Raw genomic sequence first — 25,357 nt, 5'->3', positions numbered from 1 at the left:
AAGCACTTAAAAAGCTGCCTTAGTTTCTATTTACCAAAGAAAATACATCTATATTTTGAGTTATTTCATTTATTCAGTGTTGTTTTAAAGATTAAAACACTTCCAGGAAACACGTTTTCATCTTTTCAATAGTAAGAGAACATTTCAGACTAGTTTCATAATGTTAGAAACTCTTCTTAGGATAGTTGTTTTTTTTCTCTAAGGAAAAATGTTAATGATTGTTCAAAGTTATTTATATTACTGTTCATTTACTTTCACAGTGGAGATTTTTATACTCCTGTGTTTTTAATTTAGCTGATATCCAGCAGAGATATTCAAGATTTTCATGTTAGTTTCAGGGGAAATTTTCAGTTATTTTTTTTCTGGATTGTATAAGATCCTAAGTTGTATATTTGCAAAAGATCAGTGGGTTTATTGCACAAAACCCCACATATTTATTTCATTCTGCTTTTATATATTTTTGTATTATTGAGCTGCTATGCCTAGTTCTTGTGTGTGAAATGAAAGCAGGTATAGAAGATAGCTAAAGTTTAATGTTGATTAAAAACTAAGCTTTATATGAGAAATACTTGTTTAGGAAGCCATATTACTATTATACTATTGATCTTTAAAAGTAGACTATGGAGTGATACTAATATGGATTTGAGAATAAAATTATAAGCAAAGGATATGATTTTTAAGTATTGTCAAGAATTTAGGTGCAGAGTTGTTCCTTCATTAAAGTTAGTTTTAAGACTAGTTTGAAATTACTTTTTCATAGGTTAATACAGTTGCCTTATTTATTCAATTAGTAAAACATTTATTTAGCAGCCACCACTTGCTAGATACTATGTAAAATTCTTACTCATAGGCCTTTAAAAGACTTCGTCTGTTCTAGTAAATGATATCAACACTACATTGTCTTAAAAATAATAAATCAAGATAATAGAAAATTCTATTACAGCCATCTGTGTCCATATTGAGGTTAAAACCCAGCAGTGTCACTTTTCATATAGCTTTTTGTGGAAGTACAGTACTATTCCAGAGTTGATTATAAATAACTCTTTTGAAGGAGAAAAAACTATTATTCAAAAAAGATACATTCATGATCCTTTGAATCCCATCATTGTAAAATGCTAAAAAGTATAACTGGAGCAGCAGCTGAAAACTCTAAATGGACATTAATGCTTCCTTCTGGGTGCTCAGTGAAAAAAAAAATACAAACTTTGTGAAAAAGGGAAAGATGCAAATATTTCATTTTTATAAACACTATGTTAAGTTACCTAAGTTTCCAAATCCAATTGCTGAAGAAATCTCTGGAGCAAATAATGCTGCCAAGACATGAAGGTCATTTTTCCTAATCTTTAATAAGCCATTAAACTGTTACTTTTTTCTTTGGGGGAGGGACTACTAAGAAAGTCGAATTTCAATAGAGTATAGAATTAAACTTTATTAAATATTAATGGATTCAAGAAGGAATGCCTTGTAGTCTGTAATATGGTCAGTAATCTGCATAAACCCTAGTATATATTAAGTGATTTTTTTAGAAATTATTTAGCATCTCACAGAGATTTTAGGAGTTTGTGATATTTGTAAATAGAAGAAGCTGATCACATATTTTTATATTTTACATTTACTTTTTCAACAATTACTGTAAATTGGTACTCTTAAAGATGAAATTTATGATGATATATATATATATATGTTTAACTATTTGTTTACTTTTTTTGTTCAGAATGGGAAGTTCTTTGAACTTATAAATTATATAGGTAATCATTTATTATTTTGACCTAACTTGGCTTCTCTTGGCTTGTATGAGTAGATGTAGTAAGAACTATATCATCTGTTTCATCTTGTGTAAAGAAAATATTGGTGCTATAAAATACCCGATGTCACACTTATTTTTAAATCTTCACAAAAAATCCTAATTACTTGTAGTATAAGTTAAATGTGGAAGAGCACTTTATCATTCTTTTAACTTTTTTTTTTTTAAGGTGATGGATGTGGACACACTGTACTAGGCCCTGAAAGTGGAACCCTTACATCCATAAACTACCCGCAGACCTATCCCAACAGCACTGTTTGTGAATGGGAAATCCGTGTAAAGGTGGGAGAGAGAGTTCGCATCAAATTTGGTGACTTTGACATTGAAGATTCTGATTCTTGTCATTTTAATTACTTGAGAATTTATAACGGAATTGGAGTCAGCAGAACTGAAATAGGTAGGACATTTTCTTGTAAATATGCATGTGAATACATCATTGTCCCAAGTTTGAAAACTAAAGGAATTTTTGATACTTAACATTGAATAACTATGCTGCATAAGGCAATATGTGAGAAATTGTTGAGAATGTTTGGAAATCTCAAATCTGAATCTTCTTTCACGAAGGGAAGATTCTTGTCTGTTTTCCTTGTTCATTTACTTTTCTAATAAGCCTGTGTTGGTGCCTTTGCCACTGTACTACTTCTAAGGAAGAAGTTAATTATCTCATTTTTAATTTTTTCCTTTGATCATTTTATTTGTAGTTGAAGAATACAGATGTAATTCATGCTTAGGAGGCAGTATAGCATGGTGATTAAGAGCATGGGTTTTGGATCCAGACTTCCTGGGATCAAAGCCTCACCTTAACTCTGCCATTAGCTTGTTTTTTTGACCTTAGGCAGGTTGCCTGACCTCTCTCTTTTCTCACTTGTAAATTAGGGAATGAATAGTATATGTAAAGTGCTTAGAGCAGTACCTGACACTTAAAATATGCTTTGTAAATGTTACATGCTATTGTTATTATTCTTGATTAAGAACAGTGGTAATCAATAATAGCTGCATTTTAGAGTCACATGAGGAGATTTTTAAAAAATACTGTATACGTGGTTCCCTTCCTAGACCAGTTGAATCAGAATTAATTGAATAGCACCCAGGCTTCAATATTTTAAAAGCTTCCCAGGAAAAATCTACTTTGCAGTCAAGGTTTAAAAACTCTGGGTTAGAGATCAGTGCCTTTCTCTTAAACAAGAAAGGTGGAAAATTTTGTAAGGCTGTTTGGGTGAAATAACATTATAAAATTAAGAACTCTTGACTTATCTGAATTTATTTGGAAACATTGATTGGTACCAGTGTGTAAAATATCTTTCAGAACTATAATAGTTCTGGGTTCTAGTACTGGACTCTAGTGTCCTATGCTTTAAATACCATACTGTGTTGATTCTCTGGCCTTCTCTCCATCTCTACCCAAATCCTTCAACTCTTCTCTACATTTTGGCCTCTTATCTACCAGAGGAAAAATTCCTGCCCTGTTTTCCTGGCTGCTGAAAACCTCCGTTGTTTATTAGTCAGTTCTTGATTAGTTTCATGAATATATGGTGTTGGATAAAGTTTTAGGAATTCAAATCACCTGAGGATGTAGAAACACTATTGCTGGAATACTAATAGAAGAAAGTGGATAATAAACGCCTTCTGAGGATGCAGTAGAAAGTAGACAGTACCACCTGAGCACGCTGGAAACAACAGTGAAAAAAGGAGAACCACAATCTGGTCAAGCCTCTAGCATTTTACAGAAAATAATGGAAGTAGAGAAATACATTACACTGACTGTAACGACTAAATTAAGAACATAAGATATTCTATAGAACAAATGACCTAGTTTCTGCAATGTATAAATAGGATTTTTAAAAAAGAAAGACGACGAGAGGGAGGGAACTGTCCTACTTTGAGACGTATCTTCCAGAAGTAATGTGTGGACTTTGGATCTTGATTCAAACTAACCAGCTGAAAGAACATATTTTTAAGATTAGAGAGAAATTTTAAGAGGAACTGGGCATTCAGTGATGGTAAAGAATGATTGTTTTAGATGTGGTAATGTTATAATTGTTTAAGTTCTGATTTGTTAGAGACATTCTGAAGTTCAAATGAAATGTCTAAAATTTATTTTTAGGCATTTCAGGAAAAGAATGAGGGAGAGGGATAGGCGAAATAAGAATGGCACATTGGTGAAGCTGAGTAATGGGCACATGGGAATCACTACACTCTCTTCTCTCTGGTGTATTTTTGAGAATTTGTATTATGAGAAGAGTTTTTTTTTTTTTATTTTAAAAAAAGAAGACAAGAGAATTATATATTTCGACAATAAATGGTGGCAGTGTTGCTAGAGAGGAAGAGTGACCTGGGAAAAAATTTTAGCACAGAGTTTAAATCACTCACTGGGTTCCAGTCACTCCAGGATTTAGTTGCTGAGTCCTTTCTGCCAGTCACTGAACTTGCCCAGACTTAAAGTCATATTTCGTACTATATGAAGATTAAATGAAATAATACTTTGCTGTGTTTGGCATGTAATGGGTATCTAATAAATCTCAGCTGTGCCTTATTTCCATTCTTACTTGTCTTTTCCCTATTCTCTTCACATGGGTGAGTGAAAGCTGCAGAAAGGTCAAGGGGACTGAGAGATGCTCATTCCTGTTGGACTTTAGTTTGCACACCTCCCCTATCACCACCTATCATATACTCACTGGTCTTCCATTTTGGTAGCAGTCTATGGTTACTGGTAGAAAGATAAGTTTCCTTGACATATTGCAGAGAAATAAAAGTCATTCAAGAATAACCGTTTAACATTCTGGTTAAGATAGATCTGCGGAGAATTACGGGATAGAAACAAATGCATTGTGAGCATCAAGATTCCAGTGATAAGGGCACTGAATCCTCTTTACCCTATAATCATCTTTTCTCACTGCCCCTTTAGAAAAGAGCCATTAAAGGAGAGGACAGTTCCTTGGTCTGTGTTTCATGATGTTGATGTGTTTGAAGTATATGGGCTAATTATTTTGTAAGATGTTCCTTAATTTGGTTTGTTTGGTGCTTCCTTATGATTAGATTCAGATTACAGACTTTGGCAGGAACACCACAGAAGTAATGTTCTCAGTGTATTGTATCATGGCACACAATGTCAATTTTTCCTATTACTGGTGATGTTTGCTTTGATATCTTGGCTAAGGTGATGTCTCCCAGATTTCTACACTGTCCCTATGTTTCTCTTAATAATCAATACATATCTTATGGGGAGACTCTTTGAAATGATGTAGATATCCTGTTACTCATCAAGATTGTACCCACTAGTTTTGGCATACATCAATGATTCTTGTCTTCATCAATTATTAATATTATCTTCTAATTTCATTATTCCTTCTGTGTTGTTTAGTTTTTTTTTGTACTGAAAAAGACCTTTGCCTTCTCTCCCATTTGTTTGTTTACATCAATGTGGACTCAATGAATCCTTATGTTAGTTCGTGGCTTATAACTCTTTACTATCATTATTTATTTGATTATCTCAGATTATTCCAAATTTCCAGTAGGAGACTCTTCAGGCTAGTTCCTATGTCCTATTGTGATGTCCTCATCATACTTTGAGTACTCCCTCACATTCTGGAACAGGATAGTCTAGGTTTATCTTGTGCTTGCCCTGCCCAGCCCTGGAGTCAGCCATTTCTTCAAGAACCCTTGGTTCTTCTTAGTGGAGAATAATGTTAGAAATCAATGTCTGGTCACTAGGTTTAGACCAATGAGCTTCCATGCCTTGTCAACAGACAGATTTAGTAAATAGACATATGTATATACATACATATATACATGTACATACATTAATATATGTACATATATCTATTTTGATATTTATCTGCTTGTATTTATTCTTCTTTAGCATGAATTCATATTGGTACCATTAATCCTAATCCAACATTATAGGGTTCAGTCTATCCTTTTTCTATTCATATTTGTAACTCCTTTGACAGTAAGAAATCTAGCTCCCATTATCTATAACATAATTACTTATTTGTTCAGTGCTATAACCAGAAAATAGTTTTACAATTGGTAGCCCTTGACTCTAAATGAAAGGAGCCTGCTACCTAGAATTTGTATTTGTTTAGAGTCTTAACCTGAGGATTTACTGTCTAAATACCGTGTTCAAAAATTCCTTGGGCTAGTTCTTCCCCCTACCTTCTAACCTTGAATGTAGTTATGTTATTCTTTTGAAATATCGTTTGGTTCATTAGAATTGGTCCTTAGGAATAAGTTTGTCTTCTTTGTTGCCATTATACGTGAAGATGTTTTATTTGTTTGCCATTACACATTCTAACTGGTTCCTAATTATTAATATATAAAGACTAGATTTCTGTATGTTTATGTTACATCCTATTCTACTGAGGGTTTTTTTAATTTTTTCAATTAGTTTTATCATTTGCTTCCTAGAGATTTTCAGATACACAATCACATCTGCAAATAGAGTTTTACTTCTTTTTTTTTTAATTCTTATGCCTATGATTGATTCTCTTAACTAAGTGAGTTGGCTGCTACCTCCAGGACTATGTTAAAAAATAGTGGAGACAGTAAGTATTCTTTCCTGGTTCCTTATCTTAGTGGAAATGTTAGGAGAAGTGTCTTAGCTTAGGCTGCCATAACAAAATACTATAGAGTGGGTGGCTTAAAAAATGGCAATTTATTTTCTCATAGTTCTGGAGGATAAAAATCCCAGATCAAGGTGCCAACCAATTCAGTTTCTGTGAGTGTTTTATTCCTGGCTTTGAGAGGGCCACTTTCTTACTGGAGAGAGAGGAAGCTTACTCATGTCTCTTTTTTATAAGGACACTAATCTTATTGGATCAGGGCCCCCACCTTTCTGACCTCATTTTATTTTAGTTAGCTACCTGAAGGTCCTACCTTCAAATACAGTCATATTGGGTGTTGGGACTTAAGCATATGGATTTGGGGGGGACATAAATGTTTGGTCCATAACAGGAAATATCCCTCAATTTCTATTTTTTTAAGTGTTTGTATCAGAAAAGAGTGTTGAATTTTGTTGGAAAGCCTTTTAAGCATATATGGAGATAATTATATTTCTCCTTAAATCTATTAGTATGGTGTGTATTTCATTGAGTTCCCTGATATTGAACCAAGTTTGCATTCCTGGAATAAATATTATTTGGTTATGTGGGTCATTCTTTTTATGTGGCATTAAATTATGTTACATAGTATTATATTTAGTATTTTTGCATAAGTATTAGTAAGTGATATTTGTAATTTACTTTGCATTGTCTTTATGAGGTTTAGGTATTGATGTTACCTGTAAATAAAAAGAATTATGAAGTTTTCCTTACTTTTTAGTTCTCTGGAGAATTGTACAAAGCATTTGAACAATCTAATGTTTGAAGATTTCAGTCTGTGAAACCATCTGGGCCCGGTGCTTTTGTGACAGGGTAGTTCCTTAAAAACTTTCTTTATTTCTTGTAAGGAAATTGGTCCATCTAAGCTTTCTATCTTTAGGAAACTGTATTTGCCTAATAAATTATCAATTTCACCTAGCTTTTAAAATTTATTTGTTGTGATGTCTGCAAAATAGAATCTTAAATAATTTTTTTCTAATGGTTATTTCAGTGTTTTTTTTCCCCAATGGTTATTTCCCCATGTCATTTCTTGTTTAACATATTTGTACTTTCTCCTCTTTTTTTCCCCATTAAGTTAGCTAGTAGTTTGCTTATTTTGTTAACTGTTGTCAAAAAATGAGTTTTGATTTGTATTATTATTTTTCTGTTCTGTACATTATTGATCTGTGTTTCTATTTTCATGATTTTCTTCATTTTTCTTTCCTTTGATTCACTTTGCTGTTTATTATTAATAATTTTTAGCTAGGAATTTAATGCGCTTGGTTTTATTCCTAGTATTCCTTTATTAAAAGTATCTAAGCCTATGAATTTTTCTTTGATCATATCCTTAAGATTGATATTCACAGATTAATATATGTCAGTTATATTGCTTATATGTCAATTATATTGTTTTTTAGGAATTCTGTAATTTTGGTTTGTATTTCTCTTTTACCCAATCAATAATTGTATGGTTTATTTCCAGTTCAAAGGACATTTCTTTGTTATTCTCAGTAATTTCTAATTTTATTGCATGTGGTCAGAGGACATTATTTGTAATATTTCTATTTTGTGGAACTTACTGATGATTTCTTTATAGCTAATAGGTGATCTTTTTTGCAAATGTGTCATGTACATTTGGGAGGGTTTATTCTCTAATGTCAAGATGTAAAGTTTGATATGAATCCAAAAGATATCTCATTTATTTTGCTGTTTAGGTCTTCTATATTCTTATATTCTATATTCTTACTTGATCTCCTATTTGGTGTGTTTCTTTCTCTCTTTCCTTGCTGTATCTCTTGGAGATTTTGTTTTATAAAGTTGCTGTGTTATTGTATAGGTATTCATAATTATAATACCTTCATTTTAAAGTTGTGACTTCTAGCATTAAAAAGCTTCTCCTTTGTCTTGTTTAGTACTTTTTAGTTTGAATTCTTTGTTTGACACCCCCTCTTCCTTATTTCTTTTTTTTTTTTTTTTTTTGAGACAGGGTCTCATTCTGTCTCTTGGTAGTGTGCAGTGGTGTCATCGTAGTTCACTACAACCTCAAACTCCTGGACTCAAGCAGTCCTCTTGAGCTGGGACTACAGGTGCATGCCACAATGTCTGGCTAATTTTTCTATTTTTTTTTTTAGTAGAGACAGGGTCTCACTCTTGCTAACGCTGGTCTCAAACTCCTGAGCTCAAGCTATCCTCCCACATTGGCCTCCCAGAGTGCTAAGATTCCAGGCATGAGCTACCATGCCTGGCCTCTTATTTCTTAATGTTTTCATTTTCCTGATATATATGTCTTTGCTCATTTCTTTATTTTTAGCCTTTCCTGAACCATTTGTTGGGGGTGTGTTTCTTGTATAGAGCATATTTTTGGGTCTTACTTTGTGAACCAAATTGAAATTTTTTTGTAGTTGAGTTCAATAGTTGAGTACTAATCCATTTGCATTTATTTATAAAACTGATATGTTTTGTCTCAACTCTTTCATCTTATTTGTTGTGTGTATTATGTTATATGTGCTATGTTTATTTCTCTACATTGTTTTTTCTTCCCCTTTTTTAAAACTTTTTTTGGTACTTAATAAGGTTTATAATTTTGTTCTCAGTACTACCTCTCAATTTAACTTTTTAAATGCCTGTAGTCCCTGTTGTCTTTTACTATGTGATTTGTCCACTTTTAATGGTATCCTTTATCTCCTATTTATTGCCTTTATAGCATTCAGTGAACTATTCTACTTTCCTCTTCTGTCTCTTTTCTATTTCCTCTGTTAGTTTGTTTGGTGTTGCTACAACAGAGTAACTGAGACTGGGTAATTTTTAAAGAAAAGAGGTTTATTTGGCTCACAATTCTGGTGGCTGGAGTCTCAGAGCGGACATCCCACTTGGTGAGGGTCTCTTGCTGCTTCAACTCATGGAGGAAAGTGGAAGGGGGCTCCTGAAAAGAGAGAGGGTACCAAGGAGGCTGATCTGTTTTATGACACCCCGCTCTTGGGGTCCGGATAATTAATCCATTCCCACAAGAGCAAAAACTCACTCCTATGAGACAGCATTAATCAATACATGAGGGACCTGCCCCTGTGACCGAGATACCTCCTTTTAGGCTTCACTTTCCAACACTGCAACACTGACAATTAAACTTCAACATGAGTTTTGGTGGGGACAAAGCAAATCCAAATCAAAGCAGTCTCTGTCAGAATATAAGATGGTAACACATAGTCTACATCATATAACATCTTATTATTCTCCAACCCCATCTCTAACCTTTCTAGATCTACAATTAAATATAATGAATGCTCTCTGTCAGTCTTTTTGCTTAAGTTCTCCCTGTCATATATCGATTAGGTTGATTCCTTAAGAAGAGCTTATGGGTGCAGATGTTGCATGTTGAAAACTGCTTATGTTTTTTACTTTTTATGACCTTGAGTCTTGAAGGAGCAACTTGATTATATATAAATCCTAAATTCACGTTTCTTTGAGTTTTAAAAATTACTTTTCCATTATTACCTTGCTTTATATTGTTTTTTGAGAAGTCTAATGTCAATTGAATTCTCTTGCCTTTATAAAGTATTTGATTTTTATGTAGAGACCACGAGGATTTTTTTCTTTACCTTTATAGTGTAATAGTTTTATGAAGATATATGTATTGAGGTTGATCATTGTAGGTTAATTTTCACTGGTATCCAATGGGCTCTTTCAATATGTTGATTTAGGTCTTCCTTTATTTCTAGAAAGTTTTCTTAGATTATAGTTTTAACCTTTCTTATTTATTTATTGTAAAGGACAAATTAAAAATTGTCTGTAGGCATGGTGTACAATGTGATGTTTTGGTATACGTATACATTGTGGAATGGCTAAATCAAGCTAATTAGCAAATATGTTACCTCACATACTTTTTTTTTGTGATGAGAACACTTAAAATCCCTTCTCTTAGTAAGTTTCAGGTATAAAATACACTGTTATTAACTATACTCACCATGTTGGACAGTGAATTTCTTGAACTTATTCCTCATGTTTAACTGAAATTTTTGTATCCTTTGACCAACATCTTTCCAGTCCATGCCCTTAACCTCTACTTCAACCCTGGTAAGCACCATTCTATTCTTTGCTTCTATGAGATTGTCTTTTTAAGATTCCACATGTAAGTGAGACCCTGTGGTATTTTGTCTTTCTGTACCCAGCTTGTTATACTTAACATGATGTCCTCTGGTTTCATCCATGTTGTCACTGATGGCAGGATTTGCTTTTTTTTGTACATTGGGTACATATACCACATTTTCTTTATCCATTCATCCATCAATGGACTCTCAGGCTGATTCTATAGCTTGGCTATTGTGAATAATGCTGCAGTGAACATGGGAGTGCAGATATCTTTTCAACTAACTGATTTTATTTCTTTTGGGTATATACCCAGTAGTGATATTACTGGATCATATGTTAGTTCTATTTTTAATTTTTTGAGGAAACTCCATACTGTTTTTCATAATGGCTGTACTGTTAATAATTTACATTCCTGCCAACAGTACAGAAGGTTTCCATTTTCTCCACATCCTTGCCAAGCAAGACTTGTTAACTTTTGTCTTTTTGATGATAGCCATTTTAGTAGGTATAAGATGATATCTCATTGTGGTTTTAATTTTTATTTCCCTGATGTTTCGTGTTGTCGAACACTTTTTCATATACCTGCTGGCCATTTGTATGTTGTCTTTTAAGAAATGCCTACTTAGGTCTTTTGTCCATTTTTTAATTAGGTTATATCTTTTCTTGCTTTTGAGTTTGAGCTCCTTATATGTTTTGGATATTAAACTCATAACAGATTTTTGGTTTGCAGATATTTTCTCTCATTCTGTAGGTTGTCTTTTCACTCCATTGATTGTTTTCTTTGCTGTGCAGGAGCTTTCTAGCTTGAGGCAATCCCATATGTCTGTTTTTTAAATTTTAATATTTCTGCTCCATTGTTTTGTGTATCTATTTTAGATACTTTAATTATACATAAATTGAACGTTCTTTGCCATTATAACCATGTTCATTTCACTCACATTCTCACTGATCCTTTTTACTTTTTTAATTCCATTTTCATTGTTTTTCTTCTTTTCAATATTCCCTATCATGTTTTCATTAGAATCTATTATTGTGCACCTTATAATGTGGTCTTCTTCATTTTTTATATAATTTTGTGTTTTTTATACTTCTTTCCTGAGCTCAGTCAACATCATTTCTTTCTGTTTTTCATTCATTTCTGTTTTTAGTTTCTGAATTTTTGTTTCCAGATGTTTTATCATATCTCAAATGTTTGAGGATATTTAATTAATTTTGGAGTGTTGTGTTACAGTTTCCTTCTCCTTTGCTATTGTTTTTATTGTGTGTGTGTGGGGGGGTGTTGTTTTCAAAAACTGAATTGTTAGGATTCTCATTTTTTGTTTTCTTTTTATACTATTTTTGCTCTGTGTTTCTGTGGCCAGGGCTGGCAGTTTTCAGTGGTTTATAAGCTATGTAGTTCATGATAGGTAAGATAAGTTTTTCTTTCTCTCCCTTTTTTTTTTTTTTTTTTTTTCTGAGAAGAGATGCAGGAATTTGAGAGTGGTTATGTTTTTTTGTTGTTGTTGTTTTGTTTTTTTTGTCTTTCAGGATCCTAAAATTACCCCTCTTCCTTTTTTTCTCCTTTTACCTTGCATTTTCCAAAGTATGTCTCTGTTATTTTTAACTCATTTCTTCCACCAAAGTATTTTCTATCTGAAATTGCCCCACTTGGGGTCCTACAGTCATAAGTTTTTTCCTTGTAGTTAGTTCCTGTCCCTCCGCCCACCCCCACCCAATAATGAGTCTTTCTTTAACTTTAGCCATGTAAGTGATTCTTGGACCCCATGAAATGTGTTGATATGTTTTAGGGAGGGATGTGTCAACTTAGTAAAAACAAAATTATTTTTATTCTTTGGGTTTCTTTTTAATTCTATTATACTTATCTTTGTGAAAAAAAAATATTTTATGTCAAATTAAAGCATTAAGTATTGTTTTTTTGAAAGAAATAAAGAGTAGAACAAAATGATTATCATTGTTAATATTTTACATTTATAGTAGTTTCCCATAGGCAAGAATTAAAGAAATAATATCTAATCTTAACAACTGTAGGTATTATGCATGAAAGATGTGAGAACCATAGAGATTCATGTGAGACAAGGCCCTAGTCTATGAAAATATGAAGTCAGGAAGGCTGAAGGTATCTCATTTTTTCATCATGAAAAAATGTTTTTCATCATGAAAAATTGATTACTGTGGATGTTTTTCATGAGAACACTTGATGGGAACTTAAACTTATGTTGAATTTGACCCTAATGCTGAAGCTTCATATGAGATTGTTGCCATAAGAAGTACAGAATTCATACATAATTCAAAAGACCTTGGTAAATATTTGTGCCCCATAGTGGTCAAGCTGGTTTGTGGCCCAGAACAGAGAAGAAATATTGAAACTCTGTCTCTGTAAATGATGTCATCACTTCAAAATGTTTCCTCTAATGTTTTGAGGCAGATCAGTGATGAATTGACATCTGTTGTGATTCGTACTAGCATTTAACCGGAGGGAACAAATTCTACTATGTGCTGCTGACCCATCCAAGAATTCCTATTTGTGAATCTTTTTAGTGAATGTTAAAAGGCCTTGACACCTTCTAAGTGGTGAAAAGTTTATTTTTTCAGAAAAACTTTGAAAGAAATTTCTTTGTGTGCTATGTATGTCTCACCTGTGATGCTTGGCAGCCCATCTGATTTTGGTGTTTTGCTGAAATCTACACATTTTTATGACTTGTTTCTTTTTATATTAGCATACTTGGCAAGAAAAACTGCCAGCTATCCTAAAAGAAGCTGTCAACTAACTAAGAGTCAGGAACTTGAATCACCACAATTTCAAGAGGTTAGGTTTATTTATTTTTCATTGTAATTCCTTTTTTTATTTCAATAGACATAAGAGGTACAAGGTTTTTTGTTACATGGATAGATTGTGTGATGATGAAGTCAGAGCTTTTAGTGCACCTGTCACCCCAATACTATACATTGTACCTGGTAAGTAAATTTTGATCCCTCATCCCGCCTTCCTCCCTCCCCACTTCTGAGTCTCCAAAGTCTATTATACCAATTTGTATGACCATGTATATCCATTGATTTGCTCCCACTTATAAGTGAGTACATGTGGTATTTGTTTTTCTGTTTCTGAGATACTTTCCTTAGGATAATAGCTTCTGGTTCCATCCAAGTTACTGTAAAAGACACTATTTCATTCCTTTTTATGGCTGAGTAGCATTCCATGCTATATATATACCACATTTTCTTTACTCAGTCATCAATTGATGGGCACTTAGGTTGATTCCATACCCTTTCAGGTGTGAATTGTGCTGCAATAAAAAAAGGAGTGCACGTGTCTTTTTGTTATAATGATTTCTTTTCTTCTGGGTAGATACCCGGTAGTGGGATGGCTGGAATGGATGGTAGGTCTATTTAGTTCTTTGAGAAATCTCCATACTATTTTCCATAGAGGTTGTACTAATTTACGTTCACACCAACTATAAGCATTCCCTTTTTACCACATCCACACCAAAATCTATTGTTTTTTGACTTTTTAATAAAAATGGCAATTCTAACCAGGGTAAGGTGGTATCACCTTGTGATTTTAATTTGCATTTCCCTGACGGTTAGTGGTATTGAGCATTTTTTCATATGTTTGTTTCATATATTTTTTCATATGTTTTTTCATGTTTGTTGGCCATTTGTATATCTTCTTTTGAAAAATGTCTATTTGTGTATTTTGCCCACTTTTTAATGGACTTATTTCTTTTTTAGTTGCTGATTTGTTTGAATGCCTTGTAGATTCTGGATATTAGTCCTTTGTCAGATGTGTAGTTTGTGAATATTTCCTTCCATTCTTTGGGTTGTCTATTTACTCTATTGGCTATTTCTTTTGCTGTTCAGAAATTTTTTAACTTTTATTTTTGTTTTGTTGTGTTTGCTTTTGGAATCTTAAGTCATAATTCTTGTCCAAAAGAGTTTTTCCTAAGTTTTCCCCTGGAATTTTTATGGTGTCAGGTCTTACATTTAAGTCTTTAATCTATCTTGAGTTAATTTTTGTATATGGTGAGTGATAGGGATTCAGTTTCATTCTTCTGCATATGGCTCTCTGATTTTCCCAACACCATTTAGTGGATAGGACTTCCTTTCCCCAGTGTATGTTTTTGTCTTCTTTGTTGAAAATCAGTTGCTTGCAGGTGTGTGGTTTTACTGCTGGGTTCTCTATTCTGCTTCATTGATTTATGTGTCTACTTAAATCAAAATACAATGCTGTTTTGATTAGTATAGCCTTGTAGTATAATTTGAAATCAGGTAATGTGATACCTCCAGACCTGGCTTTGTTTTGTTTTGTTTTGTTGATTAGGGTTACTTTGGCTAGTTGGAATCTTTTTTGATTCCACATGGAATTTAGGGTTGTTTTTTCTGACTCTGTGATAAATGATGTTGGTATTTTGATGGAAATTACACTGAATGTCTAAATCACTTTGGGCTGAATGGACATTTTAACAGTATTGATTATTTTATGGTTCCACTGGGGCTCGAACCCAGGACCTTCTGCGTGTAAATCAGACGTGATAGCTGCTACACTCTGGAACTGCACAGTATTGATTATTTCAATCCATGATCATGGGATGTTTTTCCATTTGTGTTGAGTGAATTTTTCATCAGTGTTTTGTAGTTCTCCTTGTAGAGATCTTGTACCTACTTGGCTAAGTATATTCCTAGGTATTTGCAGCTATTGTAAATGGTATTGACTTTGTGATTTTATTCTCTGCTTGGCTATTATTAGTGTGTAGAAATGCTATTGATTTGTGAACATGAATTTTGTAACCTGAGACTTTACTGAATTTATTTATCAATTCCAGGAGTCTTTTGGAGGAGCTTTAGGGTTTTCAAGATATAAGATCACGTCATTGATAAGCAGGGGTAGTTTTACCTCCTTTCCTGATTTGGATGCCCTTTATTTCTTTCTCTTGCCTGATTACTCTGGCTAGGACTTCCAGTACTATGTTGAATGTAGTGGTGATGGTGGGCATTATTGTCTTGGTGTAGTTCTTAGGGGGAATGCTGTGAACTTTTCCCCATTCAGTATGATGTTGGCTGAGGTTTCTTATATATGGCTTTTATGGTTTTGAGGTTTGTTCCTTCTGTATCTTGTTTGTTGAGGGTTTTTATTCTGAAGGGGTGCTGGATTTTATTGAATGCTTTTTCTGCATCTGTTGAGATCATCACATGGTTTTTGTTTTTAATTTTGCTTATGTGGTAAATCACATTTATTGATTTGTGTATATTGAACCATCGTTGCATTCCTGGGATGAAATTTACTTGTGGTGAATTATTTTTTTGGTGTGCTCTTGGATTCTGTTTGCTGGTGTTATGTTGAGGATTTTTGCATCTATGTTCATGAGGGATATTAGTCTGTAATTTTTTTTGTTGTTGTTGTGTGCTTTCCTGGCTGTGACATCAGGGTGATACTGGCTTCATAGAATGAGTTGGGGAAGATTCCCTCCATCTCTACCTTATGGATAAGTTTCAGTAGGATAGGTACCAGTTCTTTGTTGGACTGGTAGAATTCAGCTGTGAATCCATTTGGTCCTGGGCTTTTATTTCGTTGGGAGAATTTTCATTACTGATTCAGTCTTGCTACTTGTTATTGGTCTGTTCAAGATTTCTGTTTCTTACTGAATCAAGCTTGGAAGGTTGTTGTGTTTCCAAAAATTTATCCATTTCCTTCAGATTTTCTGGTTTGTGTGCACAGAGGTGTTCATAGTAGTCTCAGGTGATCCTTTGTATTTCTGGGCTAACAGTTGTAATGTGTCCTTTCTTCTTTCTGACCTAGCTTATTTGAATCCTCTCTCCTCTTTTGGTTAGTTTAGCCAGTGGTCTGTTGATTCATTTATCTTTTCAATGAACTAAATTTCCTTTAATTGATGCTTTATATTTTTTTATTGCTTCAATTTCATTTATTTCTGCTCTGATATTTGTTATTTCTTGCCTTCCGGTACCTTTAGGCTTGGTTTGTTCTCATTCTTCTAATTACCTGAGAGGTGACATTAGGTTGTTGTTAATTTGTGATCTTTCTGTCTTTTTGATTTAGGCATTTGGTGCTATGAACTTCCCTCTTAGCACTGCTTTTGCTGTATCCCAGAGATTTTGGTAGCTTATGTAACCATTGTCATTCAGTTCAATTTTTTATTTCCATCTTGGTTTTATTGTTGACCCAAAGATCATTCAGTAGCAGCAGAACGTTTAATTTCCTTGTTTTTGTATAGTTTTGAGAGTTCCTCTTGACCTGGCTTTTAGTTTTATTCCAGTGTGGTCTGAGAAGATACATGGTATGATTTCAAGTTCTTTTAATTTGTTGAGACTTTTATTCTGGCCTGACATATGGTCTGTCTTGGAAAGTGTTACTTTTGCTGATGAGAAGAATGTACATGCTGCAGTTTTGGGATAGAATGTTCTGTAATTGTCTGTTAGATCCATTTATTCTAGAGCCCTGTTTAAGTCTAGTGTGTTCTTGTTGATTTTCAGTTATCTCCCTAATTCTGTTGGTGGAGTGTTGAATTCTCCCACTGTTATTAAGTTGCTGTTTATTTTATTTCTTAGGTCTAGAAGTATTTGTTTTGTGAATCTAGGAGCTCTGGTAGTAGGTGCATATATATTTAGGATTTGTATATGTTTTGTTGAATCGTTCCATTTATTATTATGTAATGACCATCTTTGTCTTTTTTTAATCTTGTTGATTTAAAGTCTGTTATATCTGATATTAGAGTAGCTACTCCTGCTCACTTTTAGTTTCCATTTGCATGGAATATTTTTTTCCAGTCCTTTGCTTGAGTCTATGTGACTCTTTAAATGGGTTTCTTGGAGACAGTAGATATTTGGGTTGTGTTTTTTTAATTTATTATGTCAGTCTGTATCTTTTACTTGAGGCCTTTAGACTGTTTACATTCAGTGTTAATATTGATGAGATCAGATCGTATTCCAGTCATCATGTTGATTGTTACCTACCTAGTTGCTTTGCATTCTCTATTGTGTTACTGTTTTATAAGAGCTCTGAATTTTTACTTTCAAGTGTTTTTACACTGGTGGATATTGACTGCTCTTTTTGGTATTTAGAGCACTTTTGAACATTTCTTGTTAGGGCAGATCTGGTGTTGACAAATTCCTTTTGTATTTACATGTCAGGGAAAGATTTTATTTCTCCTTCATTTAGGACACTTAGTTTGTGGGATCCAGACAGTTATTGTGTTTAGGAAGACTAAAGATGGGATACCAATCCGTTCTGGCTTGTAAGGTTTCTGTTGAGAAATTTGATGTTACTCTGCTGGGTTTTCCTTTTAAGTTACTTGATGCTTTTGTCTTATGATTTGTAGGATTTTCTGCTTCACTTTGACTTTGGCCGGAATGATGACTATGTGCCTTGGTGATTTCCTGTTTGCAATGAATCTTCCAGAAGTTTGTTGACATTCTTGTACTTGGATGTCTAAATCTCTAGCAAGACCAGGGATGTTTTCCTCCATTTTTCCCTCAACTAGGTTTCCCATGCTCTTTGCTTTTTTCTTCTCCCTTGGGAATATCTATGATTTTTATGTTTGCATGTTTTATATCATCCCATATTTCTTAGAGATTGTGTTCATTTTCCTTTTTCTCTTTATTTTTGGCTGACTGGGTTAATTTGAAAGCCTTGTCTTCAAGCTCTGTAATTCTTTCTTCTGATTGGTTCAGTTTGTTGTTAAGACTCTTCACTATATTTTGATGCTCTCTAAATGACTCATTTCTAGAAGTTCTTTTTTTTTAATCTATCTGTTTAATGAATTTTTCATTCATACCCTAAATTATTTTTTTGGTTTCTTTGTGTTGGTTTTCAACTTTCTCATAATCCCATTGAGCTTGCTTGTGATCCATATTTTGAATTCCACATCTGACATTTCAGAATTTCCTTTTGGTTAGAGTCCATTGCTAGAGAGCTAGTGTGATCCTTTGGGAGTGTTGAAAGAGCCTGTTTTTTCATATTGCTAGAGTTGTTTTGCTGCTTCCTTCTCATGTGGAATCTCTTCCCTCAGCTCAAAACAGATAACTTTGCAGCTTACCTGTTCTCCTGTGCTGGGAACTCTACTGCTCAGTGTAGAGAGGGAGAGAGATACACTGCCTTTTGGCTTGTGCAGGTAGGTACCTACTGTGGTGTTGCTGGCAGTTTGTTTCAGTTGGACTTCAGTGGCCTGGGAGAGTGTTCAGGTGCCAGCATTGGTGGACTAGGGTAGGTAATCCCCAGTTCCCAGGCTCCTGGATGGCATGCTTGAGTTCTGCAGGGACTAGACCAAGATTGGGCTGGCAAACGTAGGATGGACAAGATGCTGGGTGGAGTGCCAATTGCTCGTGTCTCATTCTCACTGCGGCTTGTGGCTGAGCAGTGGGAATTGTCCTAGGAGTAGTTAGGAGAGCTTGGGCTCCCCTGTCTTTCCTCAGCTGGGTGGGATGGCAGCTGCAGCAGCCTGACCTCAACCTGAGGTTGAGGTCAGGGTGCTGCCCGGCTTTAGACTCCAAAATAACACCTTGGCCTGTGGCAGAGAGAGTGGGGCTCCTTCCAGGCAAACAGTATATGCAATATGTGAAGGGGAGTGCCATCTACTCACCATTTGGTCCCACAGCAGCCTGTAGAAGGGCAGTGGTAGTTGTCCTAGGTGTATAAGAGAGCTTGGGCTCTCCTGTCCCTCCTCAGCTGGGCAGGGCTACATCAGCTCAAATTCAGCCCAAGGGCAGGTTGTTGCCCAGCTTCAAACTCCCAAATTGTTCCATGGGCCTGTGACCAGATAGTCCAGGTCCCTTCCCAGGCAGGCCGTCCTAGTAGGAAACTGTGGGAAGTGCAGCTTGCTTGAGGCTTGGTCCTGCAGTGAGATGGTGAGCACCATCGCAGATGCCTGCTGGAAAGCCTGGTTTCTCTGCCTCTCCCCAGTTAGGCGGGGGCTGCAGCCACATCCAGCCCAAGATCAGGGCACAGTCCACTGTTAAACTCTCAAAATGGCACCTTAGACCTGCAGCCAGAAAGGTTGGGGTCCCACCCAGGCAGTCAGCATGGGTGAGAAACTGGAAAATGTGGCCCACATCTCAGTCCCAAGAGCAGCCCACAGCAGGGCAGTGGAGACCTTCCCAGGGGTATATGGGAGCACCTGGGCTCCTCTATCCCTCCTCAGGGCCACACAGTGGCTGCAGGTATGCCTGCAGTTCCCTGGTATCTAGGCTCTCAGATGGCACTTGACTCAAGCTGCTCTCAGCCCACATGCCTGTGGGAATCCGCTTGAGTTCCCTTTCTGGAACAACGTCTCCGTGCAGTCTCCAAGCAGCTCCCTATGTGAGACCAGAGACCTGCGTGGGTCAGAGGGTTCTGTTGTAGCCAAGATTATAAAAGCTCCTCTTAGAGATTGGAGCTCTGGGGGCTTCCGTCTTACTGTTTCACTGTATCCAGGAGCTTATCCCAGCTGTTAGCAGGCCCCTGGCCAGGCAAATTTCCCCGAACCCTCTCCTTACCCACTTTTGGTGCTTCCCATTGCTTCCCTGGTAAATTCTAGCGTTTTCTCCTAGATGATCTGTTCAAAATGTGAGAATCCGCTTACTATTCTGGTTCCTGTCTATGGAGGAGCCACATACTACCTGTCTAGTTTGCCATCTTGATCCTTCCTGCAAGAGGTTTTACTAAGAAATAGAAACAGAGTATGAAGCTCTCTTCTGTTTGAAAGTTTGCTGGTTTTGTAGATGAAAACTTTTAAGGCCCTCAAAGTGGAAGCTCTACAAGAGAGAAGAAAAGCTTTGAAAATTTTGATGGGGAAGATTGGTATTATTACTTTATGAATATTACTTCATGAATGGGTGGATATGAACTGATACAACCACAAAAACATTGTGGCAATACCTACTACAAATTTATCTGTCAATACCCTTTGGTCACTCATGGATAGTGATAAAAATCTATATTCTCTTTTGTTCAAGCTGTATTTCTGAAAGAGAATTTTGGAGGAGGCAACTATGCTTATAATCAAAGAAATGTAAAATTTTAAAACTAAATATCTTCCCTCCCTGAGTTTTGGATTAGTAAAAAAATATGAAGATGTCAGCATGTTATGTTGATGTGGTGTGGTGAAACTGGCACTTTTTAAAATACTGAGGATGTGTTGGTATAACTCACTTGGGTAGGAGTCTTGAAATTTATATTTAGAATCACTCCTAAGGAAATACTTCAGAAGACAGAAATTGTGTTACGGAGATGTTTATTGTAACATTCATTATATAGGAAAATTGGAAGCAATCTAAATTTCCCACAGTAAGGAAATGGTTAAGTAAATTAAGGTCTATCCACCATATAACCAGTTTCTGGCTCTCATTAATTGTCTGCTATGAATATTCTATTATTTGTCTTTTAGTGAACGTAAGTACATGTTTCTATATGTAGAAGAGGAATTCCTGAGCTATTGGGTTGTATGTTTTCAGCTTTAGTAGACATTGCTACAATGTTTTTGTGGTTGTAGCAGTTTATACTCACTACTAGTATATGAGAGTTCCAATTACTGCTCTCTACTTTTCTCCAAATTAACTGTTCTGGTATGTGTGTTCTAATATCTTTGCTTTGCATTTCCCTGATGGCAGATGAAATTGTGTTCTTTTCATATGTTATCTATTTGAATATTTGCTTTTGTGAAGAGACTGTTTAAGTTGTACATTTTTTTCTATTGGGAGATCTTATTCATTTGTAAAAGTTCTGTATATATTCTGGTTATGGGTTCTCTTTTAGATATATGTATTACAAATATCTTCTCTCTTTCTATGGGCTGCCATTTTATACCCTTTTCTTTTGATAAATAGACATTAATTTTTATTTAATTTTATAATAGCTCACTTTTATTACTTTTTTCTTTTATGTTTAGCATTTTTTGGATTCTGTTTATGAAATATTTTCCCATTCCTAGATCGTAAAGATGTTCTCAAGGTTTGCCTCTTAAAGCCTTATGTTCCTTTTTACACATATTATTCTCAGTCCTTCCTGAATTGATTTTTGTCTATGATGTGTGAGGTAGTAGTCTTAAAGTGTCACGGTGCTTTTTCCCATGTAGTCCTTATTCATTTAAAATATGCAAATACCAGATCTCTTACTTATTTAAGAAAAATAACACTTGGCCGGGTGCTGTGGCTTACACTTGTAATCCTAGCACTGTGGAAAGCCGAGATGGGAGGATTGCTTGAGCTCAGGAGTTTGAGACCAGCCTGAGCAGCATTGAGATCCCGTCTCTACTAAAAATAGAAAAAATTAGCTGGGCGTAGTGGTGTGCACCTATATAGTCTCAGCTACTTGGGAGATTGAGGCAGGACGATCGCTTGAGCCCAGGAATTTGACGTTGCAGTGAGCTATGATGATGCCACTGCACTCTAGCCTGGACAACAGAGCAAGACCCTGACTCAAAAAAAAAAAAAAAGATAAGAAAAAGAGCACTAAAGTAACCACCTTCCTTAAAATCAAAATATACAATGACTTTATGATGTTGTAGAAAAACATACTTTTAGAGCAGCCACTACTACTATCATTTAGAAGGAAAGACAAATCTATTCTTAGTGATATTGCTAAATCCCTTTTAAACCTAGTAAAATCTGTTATGTCTCATTTTAAATATAATATCCATTCGTCTAATTGATCTATACCTTGCTATCATTATCCTCTACAGATGAGTCTTTGTCAAGCAGCTAAAACTAAGGCTAAATCCAGCCAAAAACAACAGCTTATTGTCAGTCACAGTGTAAGAGAAATCATTATAGGCAGACATTTTAGTCATTCAAAAAGACTAAATCACTCAAAGTCAGGGGGTTAATTTGTACAACCCTACCTTGTTCTGGCCCGTCAAATACAAGGCAGTGATCACTGAAGGCTGACTTTGCATTTGTCCCGTCCTGCTACACCAAGCTTTCTCAGGGTAGCACTGTGCCTATCTAATTTCAGCTCTGAATCCCCAGTTCCTGCCTAGCTTAGTGCCTGGATATTCAGGGGCTTAGTAAATTTCTGGTTGTATTAGTTTCCTTTTGGTTCATAACAAATTACCACAAACTCATTATTGAATATATATTCAACAAATGGATTCTTTGAGAATTCCAAATTTTGTTTTTGGGACTGGAGGTGCTCTCCTGTACTAGATTGTAAAAACTGTTCCTAAAGCAGTTTGTAAATTGAGAGTGAAGCTCTTTAAGCAAGCTTTATTTCCCTCTATTGGAAGTGGCCAGAGCTGATGTGCTCCACCTCATCTTTCTAAGTTGTAGGTTCCTTAGGGGAGCATTGTTCCATCGCACACCTCTCGAACTTCCTTTAGTCGAGAACATAAATCTGGTTTCCTAAGTTTCATAGCAATATTAACTCCACTTCTGGTCTATCGGAACCAGATGCATCATCTCTCCTATCTTTTGAATACAGAATATTTCCATTTAACATTTTCCAGAGTTTAAGTTGTTGCACTCTCATCTACCAGAAATGTGGTTCTCTTTTTTTTTTTTTTTTTTGAGACAGAGTCTCACTCTGTTGCCCAGGCTAGAGTGAGTGCCGTGGTGTCAGCCTAGCTCACAGCAACCTCAAACTCCTGAGCTCAAGCGATCCTCCTGTCTCAGCCTCCCGAGTAGCTGGGACTACAGGCATGCGCCACCATGCCCGGCTAATTTTTTCTATATATATATTTTTAGCTGTCCATATAATTTCTTTCTATTTTTAGTAGAGGTGGGGTCTCGCTCTTGCTCAGGCTGGTCTCGAACTCCTGAGCTCAAACGATCCGCCCACCTCGGCCTCCCAGAGTGCTAGGATTACAGGCGTGAGCCACCGCGCCCGGCCCAGAAATGTGGTTGATATGGACATTGGAAGAGGTGTGATGTTAAGGTCTGTAAACTCTGTACAGTCTAGCCCCTGGCAGTGGACTCAAACGCACTGCCAACTAGACAGGTAAAATAAATGAGTAAAATGGACCTGGCATAAGAAAAATAACAACGTTGCCAGGGAGGTAAATGATAACTGAGCTTCAGGACTGGGGACATTGTGGAGTGGTGGGGCTGTGGCAAACTGGAGTGTGACTTTTTCTTTCAGAGGGGACAGCACTACTTAGGAAAACCATTTGGAAAACTGGCCTAGGTTTCCTTTTTTATTATTCCTTGTGATCTTTCAAGAGAAACTGGAAATTCACAATTTATATGGAATTTCCAGATTTTTTTAAATCTTGGCAACTAATTTAAGCATTTTTGAAAGAGTATATGGCCCAAAACTATACAGGCCAAGAGGCCAAGTAAAATACATCTGTTGGCTGATTCAGGTCCTGAGCTATATAGATTCTAACTTCTGCTCTATACTTCCATCAGATTTGATCATCTAAAAGCATCATATTTTTACTATACACTAAAGTAAATTTCTGGTTGTATTAGTTTTCTTTGGGTTCATAACAAATTACCACAAATTCAGCAGCTTAAAACAACACAATTTATTATCTTAGTTTCTATGGCTCTGAAGTCTGGGCATGGTATGCATGGCTGAATGCTCTGCTCAGGGTCTCATTGGGCTGAAATCAAGGTGTCAGCTGGGGATATGTTTCTTGTCTGGGGCTTAGGGTTCTCTTCCAAGTTTACTGTTTGTTGGCAGATTTCACTTCCTTGCAGTTGTAAAACTGAGGTCCCCATTTTCTTGGTAACTGTTGGCCAGGGACTGCTCTCAGTTCCTGGAGGCTGCTTGTGGTGGCCCTGACAGGCAATTCACAACATAGATGTTTGCTTCCTTCTAGGCCAGCTGGCATGTGTCTCTGTAATCTCCAATTCTACAGCTAATTGAAAACACACTGCTTTTAAAGGGCCTACTGGATTAGGTGGATTAGGTCAGGCCTGTGCAGAAAAATCTTCCTTTTGCTGTATATGTAACATCTTCTTTTTGTCATATAAGTGGTTAAAAATAAAATGACAGAGAGTCGTAGTAAGAAAATACTCCAGAAGTATTAACAGATGACATCCTAGAGGAAATTTTAAAAGTAAACACACATTGGAAAAGTTTAGCTTTGTGAATTAATCAAGAAAATAACAAGTTATCTGTTTCTTTTATCTCTAGTACTACTTGGGGAGGGGAAATAAATAAGTTCAGCCTTTTCTGAAAAGGAGTTTAGTAATAATAGATGTTAAAGTTGGAGAAAGAATATGAATGAATGGATGAATGAACAGACACATGAGCAGTACTGTGCTTGTGTGTGTACACACATACATACATTTATGTTCAATAACTATAAACCCATGAGATAAATACTAATATTATTGTTTTCATTTATCATATGTAGAAAGCTGAGGCACAGAGAGATACCCTCCAAAGTGTTGTTAGTGGTTATCACTGTGTGATAGGATATATAAGGATGAATACTTTTTTCTCTTTATGTTCTTCTAAATTTTTGTGATGTTTATAGATTTTTAAGCATTTATAAACAGGGAAAAAATGGCAATAAGGCTGCCTTGAAATAAAAACTCACCTATATTGATGGGAGTAGTATAAATCAACATAATTTTTTTGGAAAGTAACATGACTCTAACTTCATTTCAGAGAATCTGACCTTAATCATTTTAAATATGGAAAAAACTGTACATATGAACAAATCTGTTGTATCATTACCTAAAATATGTGAAAATTAGAAATTTAAATTTCCACAGTAAATAGTTGCATAAATCCCTCGGATGAAATTATTTTAAGACATTAATGGTTCTAGCCCCTATCACATTTTCCTGAGACCCTTAACTCTATCTCCTTTGGTGTTTTCGTGGGTCCTAAGCACTTTTCTGAGACTTCCCTAACTCACTGCTGTTCAAGTTCCCTCTGCAGCCAAACCCTCTCCAGTATCCAGGCCTCCGTGCTGATGACCCACAAGACCTACAGCATGTTTTCTATGTCGGT

At 35.6% G+C, this 25,357-nt stretch overlaps 1 protein-coding gene across 1 annotated transcript in view; it reads left to right on the top strand.

Moving 5' to 3' along the window:
• The window catches only part of DCBLD2 (discoidin, CUB and LCCL domain containing 2), an 81,010-nt gene that overhangs the window by 15,320 nt on the left and 40,333 nt on the right, over positions 1–25,357 (top strand). The window contains exon 2 of the mRNA XM_069472528.1: positions 1,974–2,201. Within this exon, the coding sequence (XP_069328629.1) occupies positions 1,974–2,201 (228 nt within the window). The remainder of the gene's footprint in view (positions 1–1,973; positions 2,202–25,357) is intronic.

The sequence above is a fragment of the Eulemur rufifrons genome, chromosome 7 (assembly GCF_041146395.1).
Source record: "Eulemur rufifrons isolate Redbay chromosome 7, OSU_ERuf_1, whole genome shotgun sequence".
Lineage (NCBI taxonomy): Eukaryota > Metazoa > Chordata > Mammalia > Primates > Lemuridae > Eulemur > Eulemur rufifrons.
This window is presented reverse-complemented; position numbering and strand designations above follow the sequence as displayed.